This window comes from Squalius cephalus, assembly GCF_949319135.1.
Source record: "Squalius cephalus genome assembly, chromosome: 19".
In the NCBI taxonomy this organism is placed as follows: Eukaryota; Metazoa; Chordata; class Actinopteri; order Cypriniformes; family Leuciscidae; genus Squalius; species Squalius cephalus.
The window spans coordinates 21,350,689-21,371,769 of NC_137140.1; the positions used below are offsets into that span (position 1 = coordinate 21,350,689).

Sequence of the window (21,081 nt, forward strand, 5' to 3'; positions counted from 1 at the left end):
TACAGAATAAACTAACTGAGCATCTTCTTACGGGATTAATCTGAGAGCGAAATAAAAGTGTTTGTCGCATCAGAATACTGAGTGCTTTTACAGCACTTCAAATTGCAATTATCAATGCACATTGTCCATTAGATGGCGCTAGAGGAATATTGATCCTAACCATGAATTTCTAGGGCCTCTAAATTATCAACAAGATCAGACATATTCTTCCTCATGCCTTCTGTTTGACAGATCATACAAATAAAAAGTCCACCTTTAGAGGTCGTGGTACACGAGTCTATTTGCTGTGACATCTTTAACAATATAACTTATTTTGTCATTAATATTTCAAGATGATCATTTACTGGACTGAAGCAACTTCAGTTTACTTTATTTTCCATTTTTAGAAAAATCATGTTAAAATGTAAATGATACAACAGTCTTTTGAGGAACATTTATTTGTAAATCTCTCTATCATCATTGTATTGCATTGCATTATATATTTATTTTAGATTTGTTTATATAATTTCTCTAATGGTTTAAAAACATAATATATATATATATATATATATATATATATATATATATATATATATATATATATATATATATATATTATTCCATATACCGGGCTATGCAGGGTTAAAATAGATATCCTTTGTTGTTCTCCAAAGTTGAACTTGGGGGTTAAACAGACCCCCTTGCCTACTCACAATAAAAACTATATCACATATGTTTTACATCAAAAACAAGTTTAATGTTTATTTACACCAACTCCCACTCCCACATACAAACAGAGTCACACAAAACAAGAGGTGTGGCACTTGAGTATGTTTTTAGTACAATACAAATATTCTTTAATGCATTTTTAATACATTTAACAGTACGACTTTTTCACCTGGGGGAGCATTCCACATTCAGAGAGTGTGAATACACAGCGAAACATGTCTTTTTCCGAGAAGTCAGCAAATTATTTGCATGACTTACTAGTCAATGTTTAATATCTGCAGCAGATAATGACACTCTTAAAAAGGTTGTTCACCCAAAGATTACATTTCTGTCATAATTTACTCACCTTCAAGTTGGGCAGAATGCTTATTTCCATTTAGAATGACATCTTTTTTGTGTTGCACAAAAGACAAAGTAATACCGGTTTGGAAGGACATGGGGGTGAGTAAATAAAAAAATAAAAAAATGGAAAGGCCTATGTTCATTTAAATGTACCACAGCATTTTTGTTAATAGACACAAGCTGAATTGTACACAATTAATGTTTCCATTCAAACTAAAAACTAGCCATTCAGGACTCATCTTGTTCAAAGCATGTGATATTTTGTACTGACCTACCAATCAGATCATGTGACATTTTATCATGTGATACCAACCCACCTGCTCTGCTCAATTGGAATTTCAGTAGTTCAACATTCTTGAAAGAAGTGCTAAATATTACAAGCACGCATAGACTCACACACACACACACTCATTTATGAAACTCATTCCATATACATTCCATGTTACGATCCAAAACAACTGAACATTTGAACAAAATAGACACATTGAGATTTAAGTAAACAAGTGCCAAAGCGGCTTTTTTGTTGTACAAAGTCAAGCCGTACAGCACTGATTTAGCCATTTTCTTTGTTTAAAATTCCAATAGAATATTTCTGATCATAAAAAGGTTGTTTGAGGGAGATCAAAACACTTCAGCACAAAGTCATAGGTCTATAGTTTAAAAGACTATTTACAATCTGCAGTTCTTTTAGGCTATGGCATAGTCCTGTAACAGTTTTACAGAGTCTTGGCGACAACGCCAGCAGCCTGTATAACACGGTAGCGTTCTCGGAGGTTGCGCCGTCGAACATGCTCATTGGTGATTTCCAGTACGTTTGCTACAGGAAACCAGCCTTTCTGTCCATCAGATAAACGGATCCCCTCATACCATCCTATGGAAGGCAAGAAGAGACAAGATGAATAAACAAAAAACAAAGTCGGAACACATTTAAACATGTCAGATGCGCTTCTAATGAATGGAAGGTACAGTGGGACCAGGCCCACATTAAGAACACATAGGGCTAACGCAAACCCAAGGGCCTCCTTCATAGTAGCCTATCTTGGTGCCACAATGTTTTCTACCTCAGAAATAATTAGTATTTTTTGTTAAAAATCATATCTTTAACATACACACAAAGAGATACAATGTATTGTATCTCTATATAAAATAAAAAAATATTCCAGGCTACAACACATTAAGAGCATAAATGCATTAAAGGGATAGTTCACCCAAAAATGAAAATTAGCCCATGATTTACTCAACCTCAAGTCATCCTAGGTGTATATGACATTCTTCTTTCAGAATGCCAAGTTGCACTTAGACTTAAATTCACTGCCATTATAAAGCTTGGAAGAGCCTGGACATTTTTGTATTCTTGTATTTTTGGACAGATTGTATTCGTCTGAAAGAAGAATGTCATATATACGTAGGATAACATGAGGGATATTTTTGGGTAAACTATCCCTTTAACACCAGATATGGTCAAAGCAAACAGGTTTCAAACAGAAACAACTTTTACACATATGTTTGCCTTAAGGTGTTTACTTTAAATAGTTTCAAGGTCTTCTTTCTGTCCTTAGAAGAGGAGAATCATCAGGGCTGGAATGGGGCTATAATTCAGCCCATTCAGACATTTGTTTCCCCATTAAAGTTTTGCTGGGGTAAGGGCCTTTAAATTGGAATAAATAATTAAATTAATGAATAAAAAAAGTACAGAAACAAATAATAGATATTTTTGAATATACTGCATAATTAATATACTATAATAATATACTGCCTAGCCCTATTGTTAATCCGGCCCTGAGTGTGACACACCTTCGTTGGTTTTGCGCACAACGTTGATGATCTCTGTGGGCTCCAGATTTAATTCATCAGCTTGGTTTGCCACATACTGCTGCAAACACTGCACCTGAGGGCAATCTGACACACAAAAACAGCCATGTGATTAGAAAGAAACTGATCTGAAGAGAGAAGTGAACATGATTACCAGGAAAATCAAAGGCAAGCACTAACATGCCATGTTGTTCACATGAGTATAATCCTGAGCTGAAATAAGCACCCACTCTTACCCCAGTCTTCATATATGACTTCTTCTTGATCATTGATGGTGCCATCGGGATTTGGGAATGCTGCCAACCACCTGTGCAGGTCAGATCTGATTGAAGATTGAAGAGAAAAAAAGAAATGACCTATACAGCTTTAAAATCAGCATACATCCTTATATAACCCTGAAAACAATCTGAAATATTGCTACTATATTATATATCCGCTATATGAACTATATTGGGGCACCTGACCAGAACACTGTAATGACATTAGAATGACGCAAAGACATTCCCCCCTTTACAGCTGTAACAGTTTTTACAATCTTGTAACAATCTTCTGGGAAGGCTTTCCATAAGATTTCAGAGTGTTTCTGTGGGAATTTTTGTCCGTTTATCCAGTAGAGCATTTGTGAGGTCAGGTACTGATGTTGGATGAGAAGGCCTGGCTCGCAACCTCCGTTCCAGTTCATCCCAGATGTGTTCGATGGGGTTGAGGTCAGGACTCTGTGTGGGTCCGTCAATTTCTTCCACACCAGATTCATCCGACCATGTCTTTACAGATCTTCTTTTGTGCACTAGGGCACAGTCACACTGGAGTAGAAAAGGGACTTCCCCAAACTGTTCCCACAAAGTTGGAAGCATAGCATTGTCCAAAATGTCTTGGTAAGCTGAAGCATTAAGATTTCCTTTCACTAATAGTAAGAAGACTAGCCCAACTCCTGAAAAACAGCCCCACACCATTATCCCTCCTCCACTAAACTCTAAACAGTTGGCCCAATGCAGTCAGTAAGGTTCTCCTGGCATCCGCCAAACCCAGACTCGCCCAACACAGAACAGGTTTCCACTGCTCCAGAGTCCAGTGGCACCGTGCTTTACACCACTGCATCTGACGCTTGGCATTGTACTTGGTAATGAGAGGCTTGCATGCTGCTGCCCAGCCATGGAAACCCATTCCATGAAGCTCCCGCCGCACAATGTTTGTGCTGATATTAATGGCAGTGGAAGTTTCGAAACTCTTCAGCTATGGAATCAGCAGTTGATTGTTGAATATCTAGCAGGGATTACATTTCTGACTTATTGAAAAGGTGGCATCCTATCACCAATACCATTCTTGGATTTACTGAGCTCTTCAGAATGACCATTTTTTCCACAGATGTTTGTAAATGCAGACTGCATGGATAGGTGCTTGATTTTATACACTTGTGGCAATGGGTCTAATTGAAACATTGAATAATTGAATAACTATTATAACTTAATTTAATAATTAAGAGGTGTGGTGATAATACTATTGCCCATATAGTGTATATATAGTGAGAGAAAGAGAGAAGAAAATAATTCATATTGAATGGATGGTATTTTATGCCTTCTTGATACGCACATTTTATACGATTTTTTGTAAGAAATTAATACCTTAATTCACCAAGAACATTAAATTGAGCAAAAGTGACAGTAAAGACATTTTTAATTTTACAAACGATTTCTATTCTAATAGAAAATGTTCTATTCATCAAAGAATCCTGACATTTTTTAAACAGCACAGCTGTTTTTAACATTGACTATAATAATAAAAAATGTTGCTTGAGCAACAAATCAGCATATTAGAATGATTTCTGAAGGATCATGTGACACTGAAGACTGGAGTAATGAGGCTGAAAATTCAGCTTTGAACATATTCAAATATATTAAATTAAATCATTTTAAAGTTATTTTATATTACTGTTTTACTGTCTTTTTGATCAAATAAATGTAGCCTTGGTAAGCATGTGTTCACTACCCCAACAGTAGTGTGCTGTGCAAAATACCAACAGAAAATGAGCAAATGGATTCAAAACATAACAGAGCAATGAACATAAATCACGGATGAGTAAAATGAATAGCATATGGTTTATTTATAATTTCACGCACTGTGTGGGAGCTTTCATAACTCTCTCCATCATGCGTCCCTGGTGATTCTCCAGCAGGGTCAGACAGAAGCAGTGCTCCAGGCTGGGGACAGCTGTGTCCTCCCCAAAAGGCTGCACCTGGACCAGGGAGCGATGCGCATGATCAAGGACTACATACCGCTCAGAACTGCAGCACAGAGAAAGAGAGGTAGAAATAAATGAGTTAAGTATGATTCAGAACATCCATAGTAAATGCAAACAGGTGTGTTACTTTTTGTAAAGGATAATGGGTTAATGATTAATGGACTGTAATTATCATGCAGTGTTTTGTAATCCTCAAAAAAAACAAAAAAAAAACAGAGTAAAGCCATAACACAGACAGGTTTTTCAGCTTTCTACCTTTTCTTGCTTGCAATGACAAGCAGGTCGTTGAAGAGAAAGAGGTAGACCGGGCTGAATTTTGGGCGGAGGTTCAAGAAAGTTCCTCCTCTGTTTATTTCCTGCACCTCTCCTCGTTTCTCCAAGTAACGTGTTTGAGATATAATTGGCACTGCCTGAATAAATGATTCAAAGATGACAATATTTAAACAAATAAATATATAGACAAATAAAAATTCTATATAGAAAATATTTTTCTAAATGAGGATTTTAAAACATTTAAAAAAAAATGTTATGGGTTGATTAAAAGTGTGAGATGATCATGTGACATTCTCAAATCATGCTGGATTACATCAGGCCTTGCAATTCAAACATTCGTGTTAATTCAACTTTTCACTCCATTTGTTAAGATGAGAATATAATTTGGCAATAAAGGCATTTTCACTAGTGGTCTCAATTTCATAACTGCAATTGTTATCATTAATATATAACATTAATCAATATACCTCACCTTTAATTTGTCAAACTCCAGAATACCATTAATCTGAATTAATTCCTCCATCTGCTTCATTTTTCCAACTTGAGTATTACATTCTTCAATGATCTGTGAGGATGTGCGTGACAAGTTATTTAAGATAACATCTGACAACATAAAAAATAAAAAAAAATAAAAAAAACAATACGCAGCCATAACAAAACATTCTTTCCATGCAGACGAAGGAATCTGTTTAACATTACCGACATATTAAACATGACCTATTTTGGTTATTTCATGAAAATGGAAGAAAATAAACGAGAGACTCAATGTTCTTTATTTCTCTAATGCTAGAAAATGCTAGAAAATCCAGCTTGTTAGTTATCTTTGACAAAATATGGCAGGCTTATATAATCTGAAACATCATTTCTAGTGACCTGACCCGCATTTAACCTTGTGTTCCACTCTCTCCCCCTCATTCTCGCTCTCTTTTCCTTTTTATCTTCCTCTCTAATAGGCTATATTGGGAACAATGAGGTCTAGTTTGATCATGGAACAATGTGCTAAAGTGACTTTATAATGAAAGGAAAAAACAGGGTCCATCATTTACTGAGATCTTGGGATGTTTACCTTAGACACAGAGTCATGAGCTTTTGATGCAGTTTGTTCCTTATCCGCCCCAACGGCCGTTCTCCTCAGGATGTTCTGATGAAAAAAAGGCATTTTTAAAAATCTAGATTGCGTTCATTTTACCTCAGTCACTTTAAGATAATTCTGCTTGATTATAATGATTGCGTTGGAGAAACACATGGAGAAAAAAAAAAAAAAAAAAAAAACCATGTTTTTATGTTTTAAAAGAAGTCTCTTATGCTCATCAATGCTCTATTTGGTCAAAAACATGGTTAAAAAATTGGAAATATTATTGCAATTTAAAATAATTATTTTCTATTTTAATATATTTGAAATGTAATTTATTCCTGTGATGGCAAAGCTGAATTTTCAGCATCATTACACCAGTCTTCAGTCAATATTCTGATTTGCTGCTCAAGAAACATTTATTATTACTATCTAATCTATATTTTTGTGGAAACTGTAATACATTTTTTTCTGGATTTATTGATGAATAGAAAGTTCAAAAGAAACAGCATTCATTTGAAACAGCTGATTTAAAATCTTTTGTAACATTAAAAAAGCCTCTACTTTGTTGAAGAAGAATTCCAACATTCCTTATGGCCCTGTTTACACCTTGTATTAAGATGAGTTTTGGTCGATCGGATCACATGTAGACGAGGGAGACATACTCGTTTACACCTGGTGTTTTAATCCGTCTCTTTTGTCCACTTTCAACCACTTCCGTCCTGATTTTTTTGGGGGAGGGTCTATTGGCAGGTAAATGTATGCGTTTTTTTTCAGATCTTTCGATCTAATGGACAAAATAAGCTCGCGCAATGTACATATGAACGCGCACAGAGACGACGGAAACACACGGAGATCATCAGCTTTCATTAAATGCTCCGAGAGCCGCAAGACCAGCCAAATGCTGTGAGTGCGTGTTAGAAATCAGGGATGGTGAGAGAACATTGGGCTTGGTACATTTTTCATCTTCAAACCAAACTTGAGTCTTCAGCCAACAAAGTTTAAATCCAATCTGGCTAGTGCGCAGTAGGTGGTCTTCTTGCGGCTGTTTGAATGCATTGGACACTACAAATCCGGGTGAAAACGTTTTAACGGCATTTAAATTTGAAGGAAGCAAAGGGACCCGTCCATAGACCCTCCCCTCGAAGTAATCAGGATAGAAGCGGTCAAAAGTGGACAAACGAGATGGATTAAAATGCCAGGTGTAAACGTGTCTCCCTCGTCCACTTGTGATTCGACCGACCAAAACGCATCTTAATACCAGGTGGAAATAGGGCCTTCGACTACCACTGGATGTGGTCAAAAGTGGACAAGCTCAAAACCTTTTAGACCCTGTTTACACCTGTATTTAGCGTCGTTCACTTGTGATCCAATCGACCAAATTGCATCTTAATACCAGATGTAAACAGGGCCTATGTGAATTATTCACCCACCTCGATGAGCATTTTAATGCGTGTGATTCGCTGGAAGGGCAGCAACAGGAAGGACATGAAGGGCAGTCGTTGACACTTGGGCGACTCCTGCAGTCGGGTGATAACGGTCGCAAACTGAGTGTTAGTTTGCCTGTGATAGATATTAGGCAAAAGAATAAGTAAGTGTTTTAAACATTTAAATGGATATGAACAAATGAAACAGTTTGAAATGCCCTTGCTTATGTGTGTTGACGTATGAGTTTCTTACATTAGATTACTGTAGGTCTTTTCCTGATAAATCTGATTTCGAACATAGTCAATATATGCAGGGAAATGATGCTGGGAATGATAGTGGATGATATCACAGATGTCAGAAATGATAATGTTCTCATCTAGACGTTCCTCCAGGTCCTTCAGAAACCTGCGAAAAAAATGTCAATAGACAATTGGTATTTCCGAATGGATGTTTGTGACTGCTGTACGGTATCTTGTTTTACAGGCTAACACTGGAGCATTAGACTATTAATTGATGATGTATTATGTATCCTGAGAGTTCATATTTAACCGTTTTCTACTTGGATTCATTTAATTAATATCAAACCTTGCTGCCTCAGCAAATTCTGATGGGTTACACCTGGCAAATGCATATCGCAAATATAGTCTTTGGGGTTCATGTAAACAAACAAAACTAATTTGTGGGGATCAGGCTGTGCTGTTTCAGCAAATCTAAACTGTAAATGTCTTCATTTCACACACACAGACACTCACCTCTCGCTGACCTCTTGGATGCGCAGGATGTTTGAGAAGAGGGTTTTTTTGTCCATGATAATGAGAGTGTCATTCAAGTCACTTGACTCCATAAAATGCTCCGTTAACACACGCAGAGAGCGCAAATATGACATTTCTGATGTAATCACCTCAAACATGCTCTGCACACAGAAAATGGAAACATATAGTTGTTATTTAAATGCAATTTAGTCTTTCTCAACAAAATGTGAAATCTTGATAGCTCAGTTTTTTTACATTCAATCTTATTATCTACTTTATTGTTATTCTTTATTATTATCATCCTCTTTATTCTTTATTACACTTATAATTTGGGCACACTGTCTCATTCTGGTCACATTTAATCTTAAAATCAAAAGAAACAAATATTTTGCATCAAGGCAATAAAGCATGTTAGGACTATCAATAACTCCGGCATCTTCCAGAAGTTCCTTTCCCATCATTTCCATCCTGTCTTTCTTCTCTTTTCCATTCAAATCACATTTTCCATATTTCCAAACACAATTCTTCCATAATCCTACTTCTTCCATAATCATCATAACTCAGCACTTGCTCTTCCCAGAAGTGCGTGTTCTTCTCTGAGTTTTATAGCACATTCATTGAGGATTTCTGCTCACCTCTTGATACTTGCACTCCTCTGGGCTTAGGGTTTCCAGGACACCACTGTCTTGTACCGCTGCCTGGTCTCGCCATAAATTGCTCTGCTTTTGAATTGGAGTGTTAGTGGATCTGGAACCTTTCTCTCCTTTTTCTGGGCTGACTGTGAGTTGCGTGTCCATCTGGAAGTCTATGCTGGTCTTACTGATGTTGCGACATACTGTCCTCCTGATCTCCTTGTGTATAAATGTTTCTGTGTAAAACTGATACAGCTCTGCAAGGGTCACAAAATATGGCATTAAATTGTAGGTGAAGACATAATTTATTCTTTCTTTTAATGGACTGACTGTACAATTTCTCAATAGTGTTTTTTATTGTAAACATGCATGAGGTCTGTCTTTCAACATTTTCAATTTAAATTGATGATGTATTAAATACCCTCAGAAATCCCATCTTCCAAGTCAAGAGACTGTTTGCGACGTGGGATGACTCGTGGAGGCCTGGACCTGGAAGACAGAGATTGAGTTACACACAAAGTAAAGACAAATATGACAGCTGTGTTACTACAATATTAAAGCTTAAGAGAGCAGAAACTGTTTGAGGGATGAAAGGTAAAGAAAATACTTCTCATTGGATCCACATTTTTCCCCATCAGCCCCTTCACTGTCATTCTCATCTGTTGAAGAAACAATTAAGTACCATAAAACAAACACTAAATGCACTTCATAAAAGGATGCAAACACCGTCTTTACAACTGTATTATGAAACATTTCTGAGTGAAACAGGATATTCAAAGAGAAAAAAAATGTAACAGGACTTGATTTTATCGATCAGGATTGAAAAGTGGGTGTTGAAAGAATTTGTTCTGAAGAAGAAAGTCAGTCATACAGGCATGGGAACAAAAACTAAAAGATAAACTTTTAAAATTGTTTTAGTAAACAGAGATAAAGTTGAAATTAAATCAAATATAAATATTAAATTAAAAAAGCTTAAAAACCTAAATATTAAAATAATAATAATACTAACAAATGCCACAAGCATTTGAAAATATATTAAAAAAGCTAATTCAAAATACTAAGAAATACTATATAATATATACTAATAGTACATAATACTAAAACAAGACTGTCTGGAACAACATGACCATTTTAAATGTATCCCTTGAAGAATGTCTATTTTAGGGTCTATTTTGATTTCATGCCGACTTTCAATGTTTTTCTGTACCTATAGACTTGAGAGAATAACTGCTGAGGCGTCTTCCGTTCTCATAGGTCTTGGCTGGTGGTGGTGGTGGAGTTCTTTGTAGTCGAGGACTGCCAGGTGGGCTGCATTTGTTAAAGGGCTGCAGAGGCTGAACAATGCGAGGCAGACACCTGTTTTCTAAAGGCATTCTGGGAGGAACGGCTGGAGGGGAGTCCTTGCTTGTTGCAGTGTCCGGCCCCTTTTGAGGTCTAGGTGGAGTGACCACCTCCAGGCTAATGTCATAAATGGACTCCTCCGGCACCTCCAAAGACTGGGCTTTGGAGACGTTTGGAGGAGTCTGGGGAAATGGGACAACAGAGGTGATCAATGTCGGAGGTCCAGGGTCTGATTTCCTCCTCAGCTGCTGCTCTATTAGGCTACGAGCCTCCAGAAACTTGCCTTTTTTAATTTGCGGTGCCTCGTCCTTGTTCTCACCTTTAGGTAATGGCTCACTTAAAGACTCTGCTTCCTTATCTGACCTTATTTCTTCGTTCTCGTCCTCTCCTGCTCTTTCATTCTGATCCTCCGTGTCACTGAATTCGATCTCTTCATCCTCACCCTCGTCCTCATCTTGCTCACTTATTGGCACCCACACAAGCTTCATGCCAGGCCTCTGCAGGTGACACATACAGCCGCAGTTCTTCTCACACAAGGACTCTGGAACGGGGCTAGAATCCCGATCTGCTCGCAGCTTGCCGCCTTCTTTTCCATCAGGAGCTAGAAGAAGACATTGATTATGGTCAGGGTTAGGCTTTCCTGCAAATTCCAACATGAAGTTGGGTCAAAAACATGATGCTACTTTGTTCAATCGCACATTCTGATTTTGCCGAGTTAGACGCGTTCCTGGGTCAACATATTTTGTTGATCCTGGAACATTCCTGTCGGAAAATTCAATCCTAACCATATCCCTGAACCTAACCCTACCCTAAAATCTGAGGGAAATTATATATAAATAACACTGATGTAGAAGCACCTAAACCTGGTTTGTAAGCCTAAACTTGACATAAACTGTAAACTTGTCCCTCAAATCTGATTGGTTGATTGGAATGTTGATCCAAGAACATGAAATCAGGTTCTGCTGTCCAATCAATTAATTGTTTTCAACAATATATTAAAAATGCAATTCATACATACAGTGACTTAAAAACAACTTTTCTATGATGAGTGTGTCTTTAATTTCAGTACTAAAAATCATTCTGAAATATTTCACAAATGTCAGGATGATATAACTGTCTTGATATCATAATCGAGAAGGGTAAGCTCTACCAGGACATTTCATTGTAATTGTTAAAGTAAAATACTGTTGAATGTACCGTTTTTAGAAGTAATAAAGGCTAATCAAATTATAATTTACAGTGAAAAGCTGTAAACTGACATTCCCACAAAAGTTTTTGTTATCAGTTATGCACATTTGGGTTTTATGTTACATCTTCTGTTGTTTAATTAATGTTAATTGCATTATTTTAGTGTCATGTCATGTGTGTTACCATGATGGTGTTTCTGTGTTTGCGTGAATGACTGTGCAATAGTATAATTTAGCTTGTGGAAAGGCTACTTGTGATGAACTTCTGTATGATTCTTCATGTGGCAGTATATGTAAAAACCTACAAAATAGATTTTAGTAGCAAAGTGGATTTACCGCTTTAAATTGCAATTTTCTTGTTTGTAAATTACAGTTTTATACTGTAAAATTCACAGGTTGTTCTGTAAATATGTTTAAATTTGTACTGCATTTTTCACAGAACTATTCTGGCAACCACTTCTTTTTTTTTACTGTGATATACAGTACTGTGCAAAAGTCTTAGGCACGTTAGTATTTTTTATATTGCATATAAAAATCTCACTGAATTATTACAATTAATGGCAAAAGGAATGTTAGGAAATGTAAACTGATATTTCCTACTTACACACTACAGCAATAGAAAAAATAACTGTCTTAAAAAACCTTTTTTTGGTGAAAATACTAACGTACCTAAGACTTTTGCACAGTACTGTATATCCTCTGAAGCAGGTTAGTTCAGGTCATAAAATGCTTTGTGGTGCGACACGGCAAAAAAAAGACCTTAGTCAGGGTAGTGCCAAAATGAATTTTTTTGACAGGAATTAATTCGAGGCTGTGAGGGATAGAATACAGAGCGTTCAATGGATTTTACTGCTGTTTAACAACATACCAATTGCTCAGCTGACGAAACGTCTTTCGAAAAAAAAACAAAAAAACTTTCAATAGACTCCATAAAACAGTTTTAGAAGTTGTGAGCTGTGAAAATTGTGTGGTCTAGGACCTTTATACAGTGCGTGCCATTGTAAAGACTGTACGTCTTATCCCTCACAGCCCCATTTTCATCTACTTTAAATTCAATATGGCGTCTAACCTGACTAAGGTCTATTTATGAATTAAGCCAAGATACTACAGGCAAAAAGCAATGGTCAATTTTGTGATATTGCTTCCAAAACACCTCTTCTTTTAGTCTACTGGAAAGAAAACATCCAAAACACACATTTAAGTGTTTATTACACAATAGTTGTCTGTAAATTTTGATAACAATATATATCTTTAAAGGCAGTATTCTCAAAGTGATTTTTTTTTCTCATGCACTGAGCCAGAAATGTCCACTTCACTAGCACTTACATACACCAAACTTTACAGTTTTATACAGTCCATATTCCAAATGTTTTTATAGGTTTTTGTTAAAAACAGATAGCCTATCCAAAATCCCTTCAGTAAATAATAATAAATAAACTTTAACTCTGGTATATCAACAAAAATGAAACAAGGATATTTGAAACTGGCTTTATCCAATGTTCAGATTTCTATATGATTTAATCAATGCCTCATTTACATATTTAAACATTTTGTATGTTTAAATATGAACAATTTGAAATAAAAATGTAATGTCTTAATGTTCTATGATTATTAACTGGAGAAGTATGGTGATATCCATTAGTTAATAAAGTACATTCGACCATATTCTGATCTACAAGCCTTAGTAGCAGAACCATGACTGTACGTCACTGGAATCCTCTAAATGTCAGGTTGTTCCAGAAAGGCTTCATATCCTCCAGGGCTTTAAAAAACTTTGATTACCACCTCTTTTTGGTCCCTTCTTCTGCTTTGATTCTTCCACCTCGGCCTTTGAGCCTGCCGTTATCAGTGCCGTCAACTTCTGCATGGAACCTTTGCGCTGTGTCTGTCCCTCCTCCCCTTCCTTAGCCCGCAGCTCTTCAATCGCCTCAAATACATTTTGCTTGAACTTCCCAAATGCTCGTTTTAGCCCTTCTGCCATTTCACAACACCGGTGCCTGACCAGCTAGAAACTCTCTCTCTTGGAAACTGAACTAGTTGAACGTGTGTGTCAGGTTAAGGGTGGGAATGTGTTTTATTACCCCAATTATCACATAAAGGCCACTTTGCATGTTAATTCTAAGCCTCCAAGTCACACTAGCTCAGTTAACATAATTGTCACTGTAAAAGAGTTTTATGAACAATACATTACATTTTCAGATGATGTACAACAGGAATGTTAAGGAAGTAAAACCAAAAGAAGGTCATTTTCCCTATATGGCTCTTAAACTTTGGAATAGCCTTCCTGGGAGTGTTCAGTGCACATTCTCTCAGTATTAAATCTAAAACAAAAGGCCTTAAGTGAGGCTGACATCTATCATCTCACTAACAAAATGTAATAACGTATTAATATCTATATATGAATACGTTATGTCAAATATATATGCAATCCTGATCATATTTATTTTTTAAAAATTAGTTTTTTAAAAAATGTTTACATACACAAGACTGCATTTATTTGATAAAAAATACAGTTAAAATATATATACAATAAAGATAAATAAAACAGTAAAAATAAATATTATTGTGAAATATTATTATCATTTAAAGTAACTATTTTCTATTTTAATATATTTAAAAAGTCCTTTGTTTCCTGTAATGACAGGCTGAATTTTCAGCATTACTCCAGTCTTCAGTGTCACATGATCCTTCAGAAATCATTCTAATATGCTGATTTGCTGCTCAAGAAACATTTATTATTAGTAGTATTATTATTATTATTATTATTATTATAATCAGTTTTGCAATTATAATTTTTTTTTCCCATTTTTGTGGAAACGGTGAAATTATTTTTAAGATAGAATATTTTTTGTAACAATGTAAAAGTCTTTGCTGTTCCTTTTTTAAAAATCAGTTTAATGAGCTTAATGAGTTTCGCGTCAGATGCCAGACTTATCATTCTTTTGTTTTGGTTTTAAGTGCATCAAGTTCCAAAAGAAAAGTAAATTCCAGAAATCAGGGTTTCCACCAAAAATAACTATATATAAACACCATTAGGGTAGTATTCAAATTACTTAAACCATGATGCAAGATTTTAGTCATACTGTTCATCCCTAATATGTATTGTGAAAAATATACTATACAAATACAGGCTTGACTTCAAAGTGTTTGCATACAGTTGCATCAGGAATGTCACAAACATTTTCTTCAATAATTTTCAATCAATTATATATATACACTTCTGTTCAAAAATGTGGGCCGTAAGATTTTTTTTAACGAAATTAATACTTTTATTTAGCAAGGATACATTCAACTTTAATCAAATAAATGCAGCCTTGGTGATCATAAGCAAAAGACATTTACAAATCTTATCGACCCCAAACTTATAAACGGTAATGTAGATTTAATGTACTTGTTTCCAAAGGGGGGTTCTTTTATCCCCTACACCCCATCTGTCTGTGTGTTCAGCAGACAACACACACACTATAATCCCACTGTCTGACCAAACAACAACCAAGACAATTACCTCCGATGTGCCTGAACCATGGTTCGGTGAATTAAAAAACGAAACAAAATCCAAGTACATTAAAGTTCAAGTTTTAATTAGAAACTGAAACTGACTTAAGCACTACTGTATGTAACACAAATAACTTGCATTTCTGAATGCGTCACACACACACAAAGCTATGTTGTAAAAACAAAACTAGCAATTTACATTCCAATCTTTCCAAGATTACCAGCAACACTAACATAGAGCGGCAGAGTTTATCCTCACGACACCCACTCAGATGAAGATCAGATTAAAGCTGATTAAAATATGAGTTTAGTAGCTGCTGCCGCTAATTTAACCCTGCAAACGCTACTTGTTCTGCATGTTTGCCCTTGTCTTTATTTCTTTATCTTGTTTTTATGCCTTAAGGTCCGTTCACATCAAGGACGACAACTATAACGCTAAATATATAGTTCTAAAAATCGTTCTAAATGTAAAAGAATAGCAGAGTCCACACCACAACAATAAAGGTAACGGCACAGATAAACGATATAAACGATTTTGTCAAGCTGATGAATAATAAAAACAATGACAGTCAATCAGAATCCACCAAACTATGAAGAGCTCAAGCATTTAAAGCATTTCACAGCAAACAAACACACAGAAGGTTCCAATGACTATAGATGTAAATACTTTTAGGATGCTTGAATGTTGTACCAGTTACAAAACTGCTCTATTTGTGTGGTAAAGTGGTGACCGATATGGTTTTTTTTTGGTGCTGATGCTGATGCCAATATTTTAGAGAGAAGGGTGGCCGATGGCCGATACAAAGCAGATGTATATAATATCAGACCATTTAATGTAATCATAGTAAAAATAATACAAGGATTGCAAATATATTTATTTATTTTACATAATATTTACTAAAATAATAGGAATTGAATTATTAGAAAATCTATCAATTTTAGGGATGCACGATATATATCAGCATCGACTGATAGATGTTCATTTTTAATGTTATCGGTATTGGTTCAATAAGAAAATGTGGCTGATATATTAAAGCCGATAAATAATGGATTATTTCCTTCAGCTGAGACCCTTCAGAAGCACACTGTTTGGTTTGCCATAATGGCAAGTCAGTCATATAAGCTACAGTACATAAAATTATACTGAGAACATTACAATTGTGTGCTTGGGACATGGATTTTAATGGTGAGACTTTTGATTTTGTAATCACCAAAATATATATCTCGGTTGTTGGCTTTCAAATATAAAGAATTATTGGTATCGGCCAAAATGTACACATGAACTCTACACACGGTACACAAGGCGTGACAGTGGGAACTTGGATATTGCGCAGTATTGTGAAGTTGCTTGCTCGTGCATGTCTAGTGACAGCCATCCAATTCACACGGCTTGGATCATTCACACAGAAATCATGCAAAGAGTATGTGTTCTTGTAGGATACAATGCGCTGTATTCGCCAAAGTTTGTGGAAATGTTTAACAGGTATTTAAAGACTTGTTTAAATGCAGATTACTTTAAAGGATAATTAAAAAATGTCAACAATCGGTCGACCAGTAACTTTGTGACTGAATTTTGAGAAAGAAAATTCCTAGAAAACAAGCATAGATATTCCACAGACGTAGGTAAAAAAGCTTCTGAAAACGAAAGTAAATCCACTGTACCTGATCGGCCTCCATCGACAGCACTCGATGTTCCTTCTTGTCTCTCTTGGCTGTCCACCTCGTCTTTCTGTCCACTGTTTTGCCTCGTCTTTGGAGGCAGAGGAGGTGCACTGTCAGCGCTGGAGAGGGACGAACTTCTCGTTTTGTGCCTGGGCTTAATTGCAGGAGGTCTTTGTTGTCTCCATTCTATGCTGGTGCTCTTTGCTGTATCTCCAGCTGGAATCTTAGACTCTGGCTGGTTGAATTTGCTGACTATGTTTTTGACATTCCCAGAGCTCTGTGAGGCTGCTCCTTCCACAGATGAGGTGTCTGGGGTATTATTGGAGCGCTTGGTGGGAACCGGGGGTCTTTGTTTAACCTCAGGTTTCGTAGGCAGATGTGGAGACTCTTGAGTAGACATCTTAACTGGTTTTGATGTTTTAAACCAAAGCAACCTGGCCAATATGAGGCCAGGCAGCAGGGTCACCCAGGGCCTTCAATCCTCAACCTGTGGTAACAAACAATAAAGGCTTTACATATGATGCATCTTTTTCCATCAGTTGACCAATCCCAGATTTCATTAAAGATATTACAATTCTGTCTGATACTGATGAACTTATATTTATTTTTAAGTTATGGTCTATAAATGGGGATGATGAAAGTCTTGATGAAACAGACGTAGCAACAGATCTTTTCTTCAATATTGTGGCGTACTGTACATCAGAGTGTAACAGGTTGTGGAAAAAATATGCCATAGGTTGCGCATTGAATTTGAAACATGAACTTGCAGGGGCGGGGTTTAAGCAGGTGAAATGATTGGAAAAGTCCTGCATACATCACCGGAAGAAATGGTGATTTTTCCTGTAAAGATCCAGATATGACAATTTGATTAAACATTACGAGGTAAAAAAAAAAAAAAAAATGGAGTGAATTTTCATCTCATGCCGACTTTAAAATGTCCAAATAAATTAAAAAACACTTAAAAACAAAAGTAGTCATTTTAAATGGTGCACGTTAATTAATTTGGACATCACTTATTGTAATATACAGAACACTAATATACACTGTTATTAAATTATATGTGTTTTTAAAGATTAAACATAAACATTAGATGATGGCAAAGGTAATCTGGTAACACTTTACAATAAGGTTTGTTAGTTAACATTAGCTAACTACATTAGTTAGCATGAACTAATAATGAACTGCACTTATACAGCATTTATTAATCTTCTTTGTTAATGTTAATTTCAACATTTACTAATACTTTATTAAAATCTTGTTAACATTAGTTAATGCACTGTGAATTAACACAAACAATGAACAGCTGTATTTTTATTAACTAACGTTATCAAAGATGAACAAATACAGTAACAAATGGATTGCTCATGGTTAGTTCATGTTAGTTAATACATTAACTAATGAACCTTATTGTAAAGTGTTACCGGTAATCTAAAATGTATAAATCATGCACAAATCCAAAATTGCCAATATGATAAATTAAAGAAGAATCTGTAATATCAGCAAATAACTGATATGATAACAACATATCATCCAACCCTAGTTTTTATTCTTTCAGTTTCATATCCCTAGGTTGTAATTGCAACCTTATTAGAAGACAAAGTCCTTTGAACTATAAAAACATTTGATGTGATGATTAACATCTAGTAACTCATTTAATAAAATAAATAACACAATGATCTTTGTACTGGAATTACCTCACACAGTACAGGTTCAATTGCATTGGACTTTGCTCTTACAGGCAACAGTCAGACTTTTGAATAAAATATGAGATGAACTTCCAATCAGACTGGTTCTTCTGTGAAACAGCATTAGACATATACTGGAAATGTGCTTGCATGTCATATTTACAGTAAGAACCGTGTACTCTGACGCCATCAGATTCCAAAAGACTACGCATGTCTTAGAAATGCATGATGGGATTAAAACCACACAATTAGTGGTTTATCGTTTTATGGTTATTTCCCCCTTATGTAAAACTACACTAAACCATTTTAATAACTTAATTAGCTTAACTTTCTTGGCTTGGAATAATAACCCATTCTGAGGATATTTTAAGGGAAAGGGTGTGTCAAAACGACTTTCCGTATCAACAATTCAGGTTGAACGTTGGCGTCAATGACTTCTCTAGACTCGCACCCCTCAGACAAACTCAGCAGGTCTGTCAGGTTCTTAGTGTGCTCGAATTTGATATCCTGCACATACAAAGCTCAACATTGCGCAATGCTGAAAAGAAACACTTTCCCATGGGGTGAAATAGGAAGGGTGAATTGGTTACCATTAAAAGGGTGATAATGTTTCTTAATTTTTACATCCTTCTGATATTTTAAACTACAGTAAACATCCCCTCAAACAACAGGACAAGTATTCCCTGATGGTCATTTTTTTCCAAAAATGTGTACAAGACACTTCCCCTCCAGTCTATAAACAATCTTTGGATCGGAATCCTCCTTTCCTTTCCTGTTGTGAACCTTGGCTTTGCTTCCAAATTCCTTAGAAACACTGGGATGTTGTGATATACATCAGAAATATTTAAATTTTAAAAATATTTAACACACACAAACACACACACACGTAGGCTATTAGCAACTGCCTGTATATAAAAACAATAGAAGAATAGAAAAAAGATTGGAAAAAATATGGAACAAATAGGCTAATGAAATATTAAACATTACAATCCAAAAGTCAATACTCCTACTATGTTGTTCACATGACTAATAATGATCTAACAAGAACAAGCAACATGATGTAACCACTGAACCTGTCATTCATTTAGTAGACTATCATTTTTTATCTGACTATGGTAAGATGATGCAGTAGCCTACATATAGCCAACTATATTCACAGTTGAGGAGTTAAAATTACAATTCATAACTGTCTTACACAGACTACTCACCAAATGTGTCTCACTTTCTTATATAATCCATTAAGAATAGCGAATTGCTGAAATGTGTCCAGAGTAAATTTCCTCATAAAAACAAAAACATTTGAGTCGCGTGGGGTAACTCTCACAGTCCACATGAACACATAATAGTTTCACAGACATCCATGTTAATACATTTCTTTAAAATGACAGCAACATATCGTCACATTCCTGTGCGAACTTCATATCCGTACGGATTTGATCAGACGTTACTTTCGTCTTTCCTCTTTTGTTGTCCTCACCGGTAAATCCACGCGCATCTCCGGCTCTTTGTTTTCCTGCTCGTGAGCATGTGTGTAGAACAGCCGGACAGGGACAGTGTGATTAGTGCATACCCCTCCTCCCATCCCAATCCATCCCATCTCATTCCTGCCTGCACAGCACGCCCTCCGTTCCTTTGGCTGCCACCCAGTGGAGCTCTCTCTCTCTCTCTCTCTCTCTCTCTCTCTCTCTCTCTCTCTCTCTCTCTCTCTCTCTCTCTCTCTCTCTCTGTGTGTGTGTTTCAGGAATACCCTGAACGTTATGGGGACAAAGATGGCAATATCTGAAATCCTTGTCCTTGTGGGTACATTTTTTTTTAAAAAAATGCAGTTTGCTGTGATGGATGAGTTTAGGGGTAGGGTAGGGGATAGAATACAGTTTGCACATATAAAAATCATGAAAACCAAACAGTTAGGAAATGGCCGTTTTCCCATGAGCAAAACGGTTTAATAAACAAACAAAATAATAAACAGGGTATACATAGCTGTAGTAGTGTATACTAGCTGTGAGAACATAATTGCTATAAAATATTGCTCATAAAGATACTATTTAGTGACTTTTTTTAACGACAGGCTTTAAAATTAGTATAACATGGACATTCTCCGACAGTCTTTTATTTTGAAAAACAGGTGGGTGCGTTTGCAAATCCTGAATGTTTTGTTTTTGCAAATAATGTACGCCAAAATGTATTTTGTTTTGTTCCAGTCTAATCACAAATTTGACTGATGTGTTCTTCTGAACTAGACGAATGAGGGGAATTTAAAAAATGTAATTTATATAATGGAAAGAAAGGATAGCCACATTTAAGTCAAATATGTAAAAAAAAATAAGGACATATATACTTTTTGTCAAAATATACACCACAGAAAGGACTATTTTATTAATTCTACAGTGATAAACCTGAAATTAAGGTTCGTGAAAGCAAAAAAAAAAAAAAGCAAAAAAAATAATTGTACA

General features: G+C 35.9%; 1 protein-coding gene across 3 annotated transcripts; it reads right to left on the reverse strand.

Annotated features, from left to right (window-relative positions):
• Positions 1–966: 966 nt before the first annotated feature.
• arhgef15b (Rho guanine nucleotide exchange factor 15b) lies at positions 967–20,342 on the reverse strand. 3 transcript variants are annotated; one of them, XR_013819186.1, is made up of 17 exons: positions 19,837–20,233; positions 16,944–17,430; positions 10,466–11,200; positions 9,866–9,917; positions 9,680–9,747; positions 9,262–9,515; positions 8,627–8,787; positions 8,127–8,279; positions 7,880–8,009; positions 6,441–6,515; positions 5,847–5,939; positions 5,357–5,511; positions 4,980–5,144; positions 3,099–3,184; positions 2,845–2,949; positions 2,575–2,698; positions 967–1,921 (listed from the first exon to the last, which is right to left on the reverse strand). XR_013819186.1 is itself a non-coding variant. In XM_079851275.1 (16 exons), exons 2-16 carry the CDS (start codon positions 17,341–17,343, stop codon positions 1,767–1,769), a joined length of 2,787 nt encoding a protein of 928 aa, XP_079707401.1. In that variant the 5' UTR covers positions 17,344–17,430; positions 19,837–20,342; the 3' UTR covers positions 967–1,766. The 3 variants fall into 3 exon arrangements, 2 of the variants coding, with proteins under 2 accessions (XP_079707401.1, XP_079707402.1); XM_079851275.1 differs by lacking the exon at positions 2,575–2,698 and having other exon boundaries at positions 19,837–20,342; XM_079851276.1 differs by lacking the exon at positions 2,575–2,698 and having other exon boundaries at positions 20,106–20,238.
• Between the last annotated feature and the right edge of the window lie 739 nt (positions 20,343–21,081).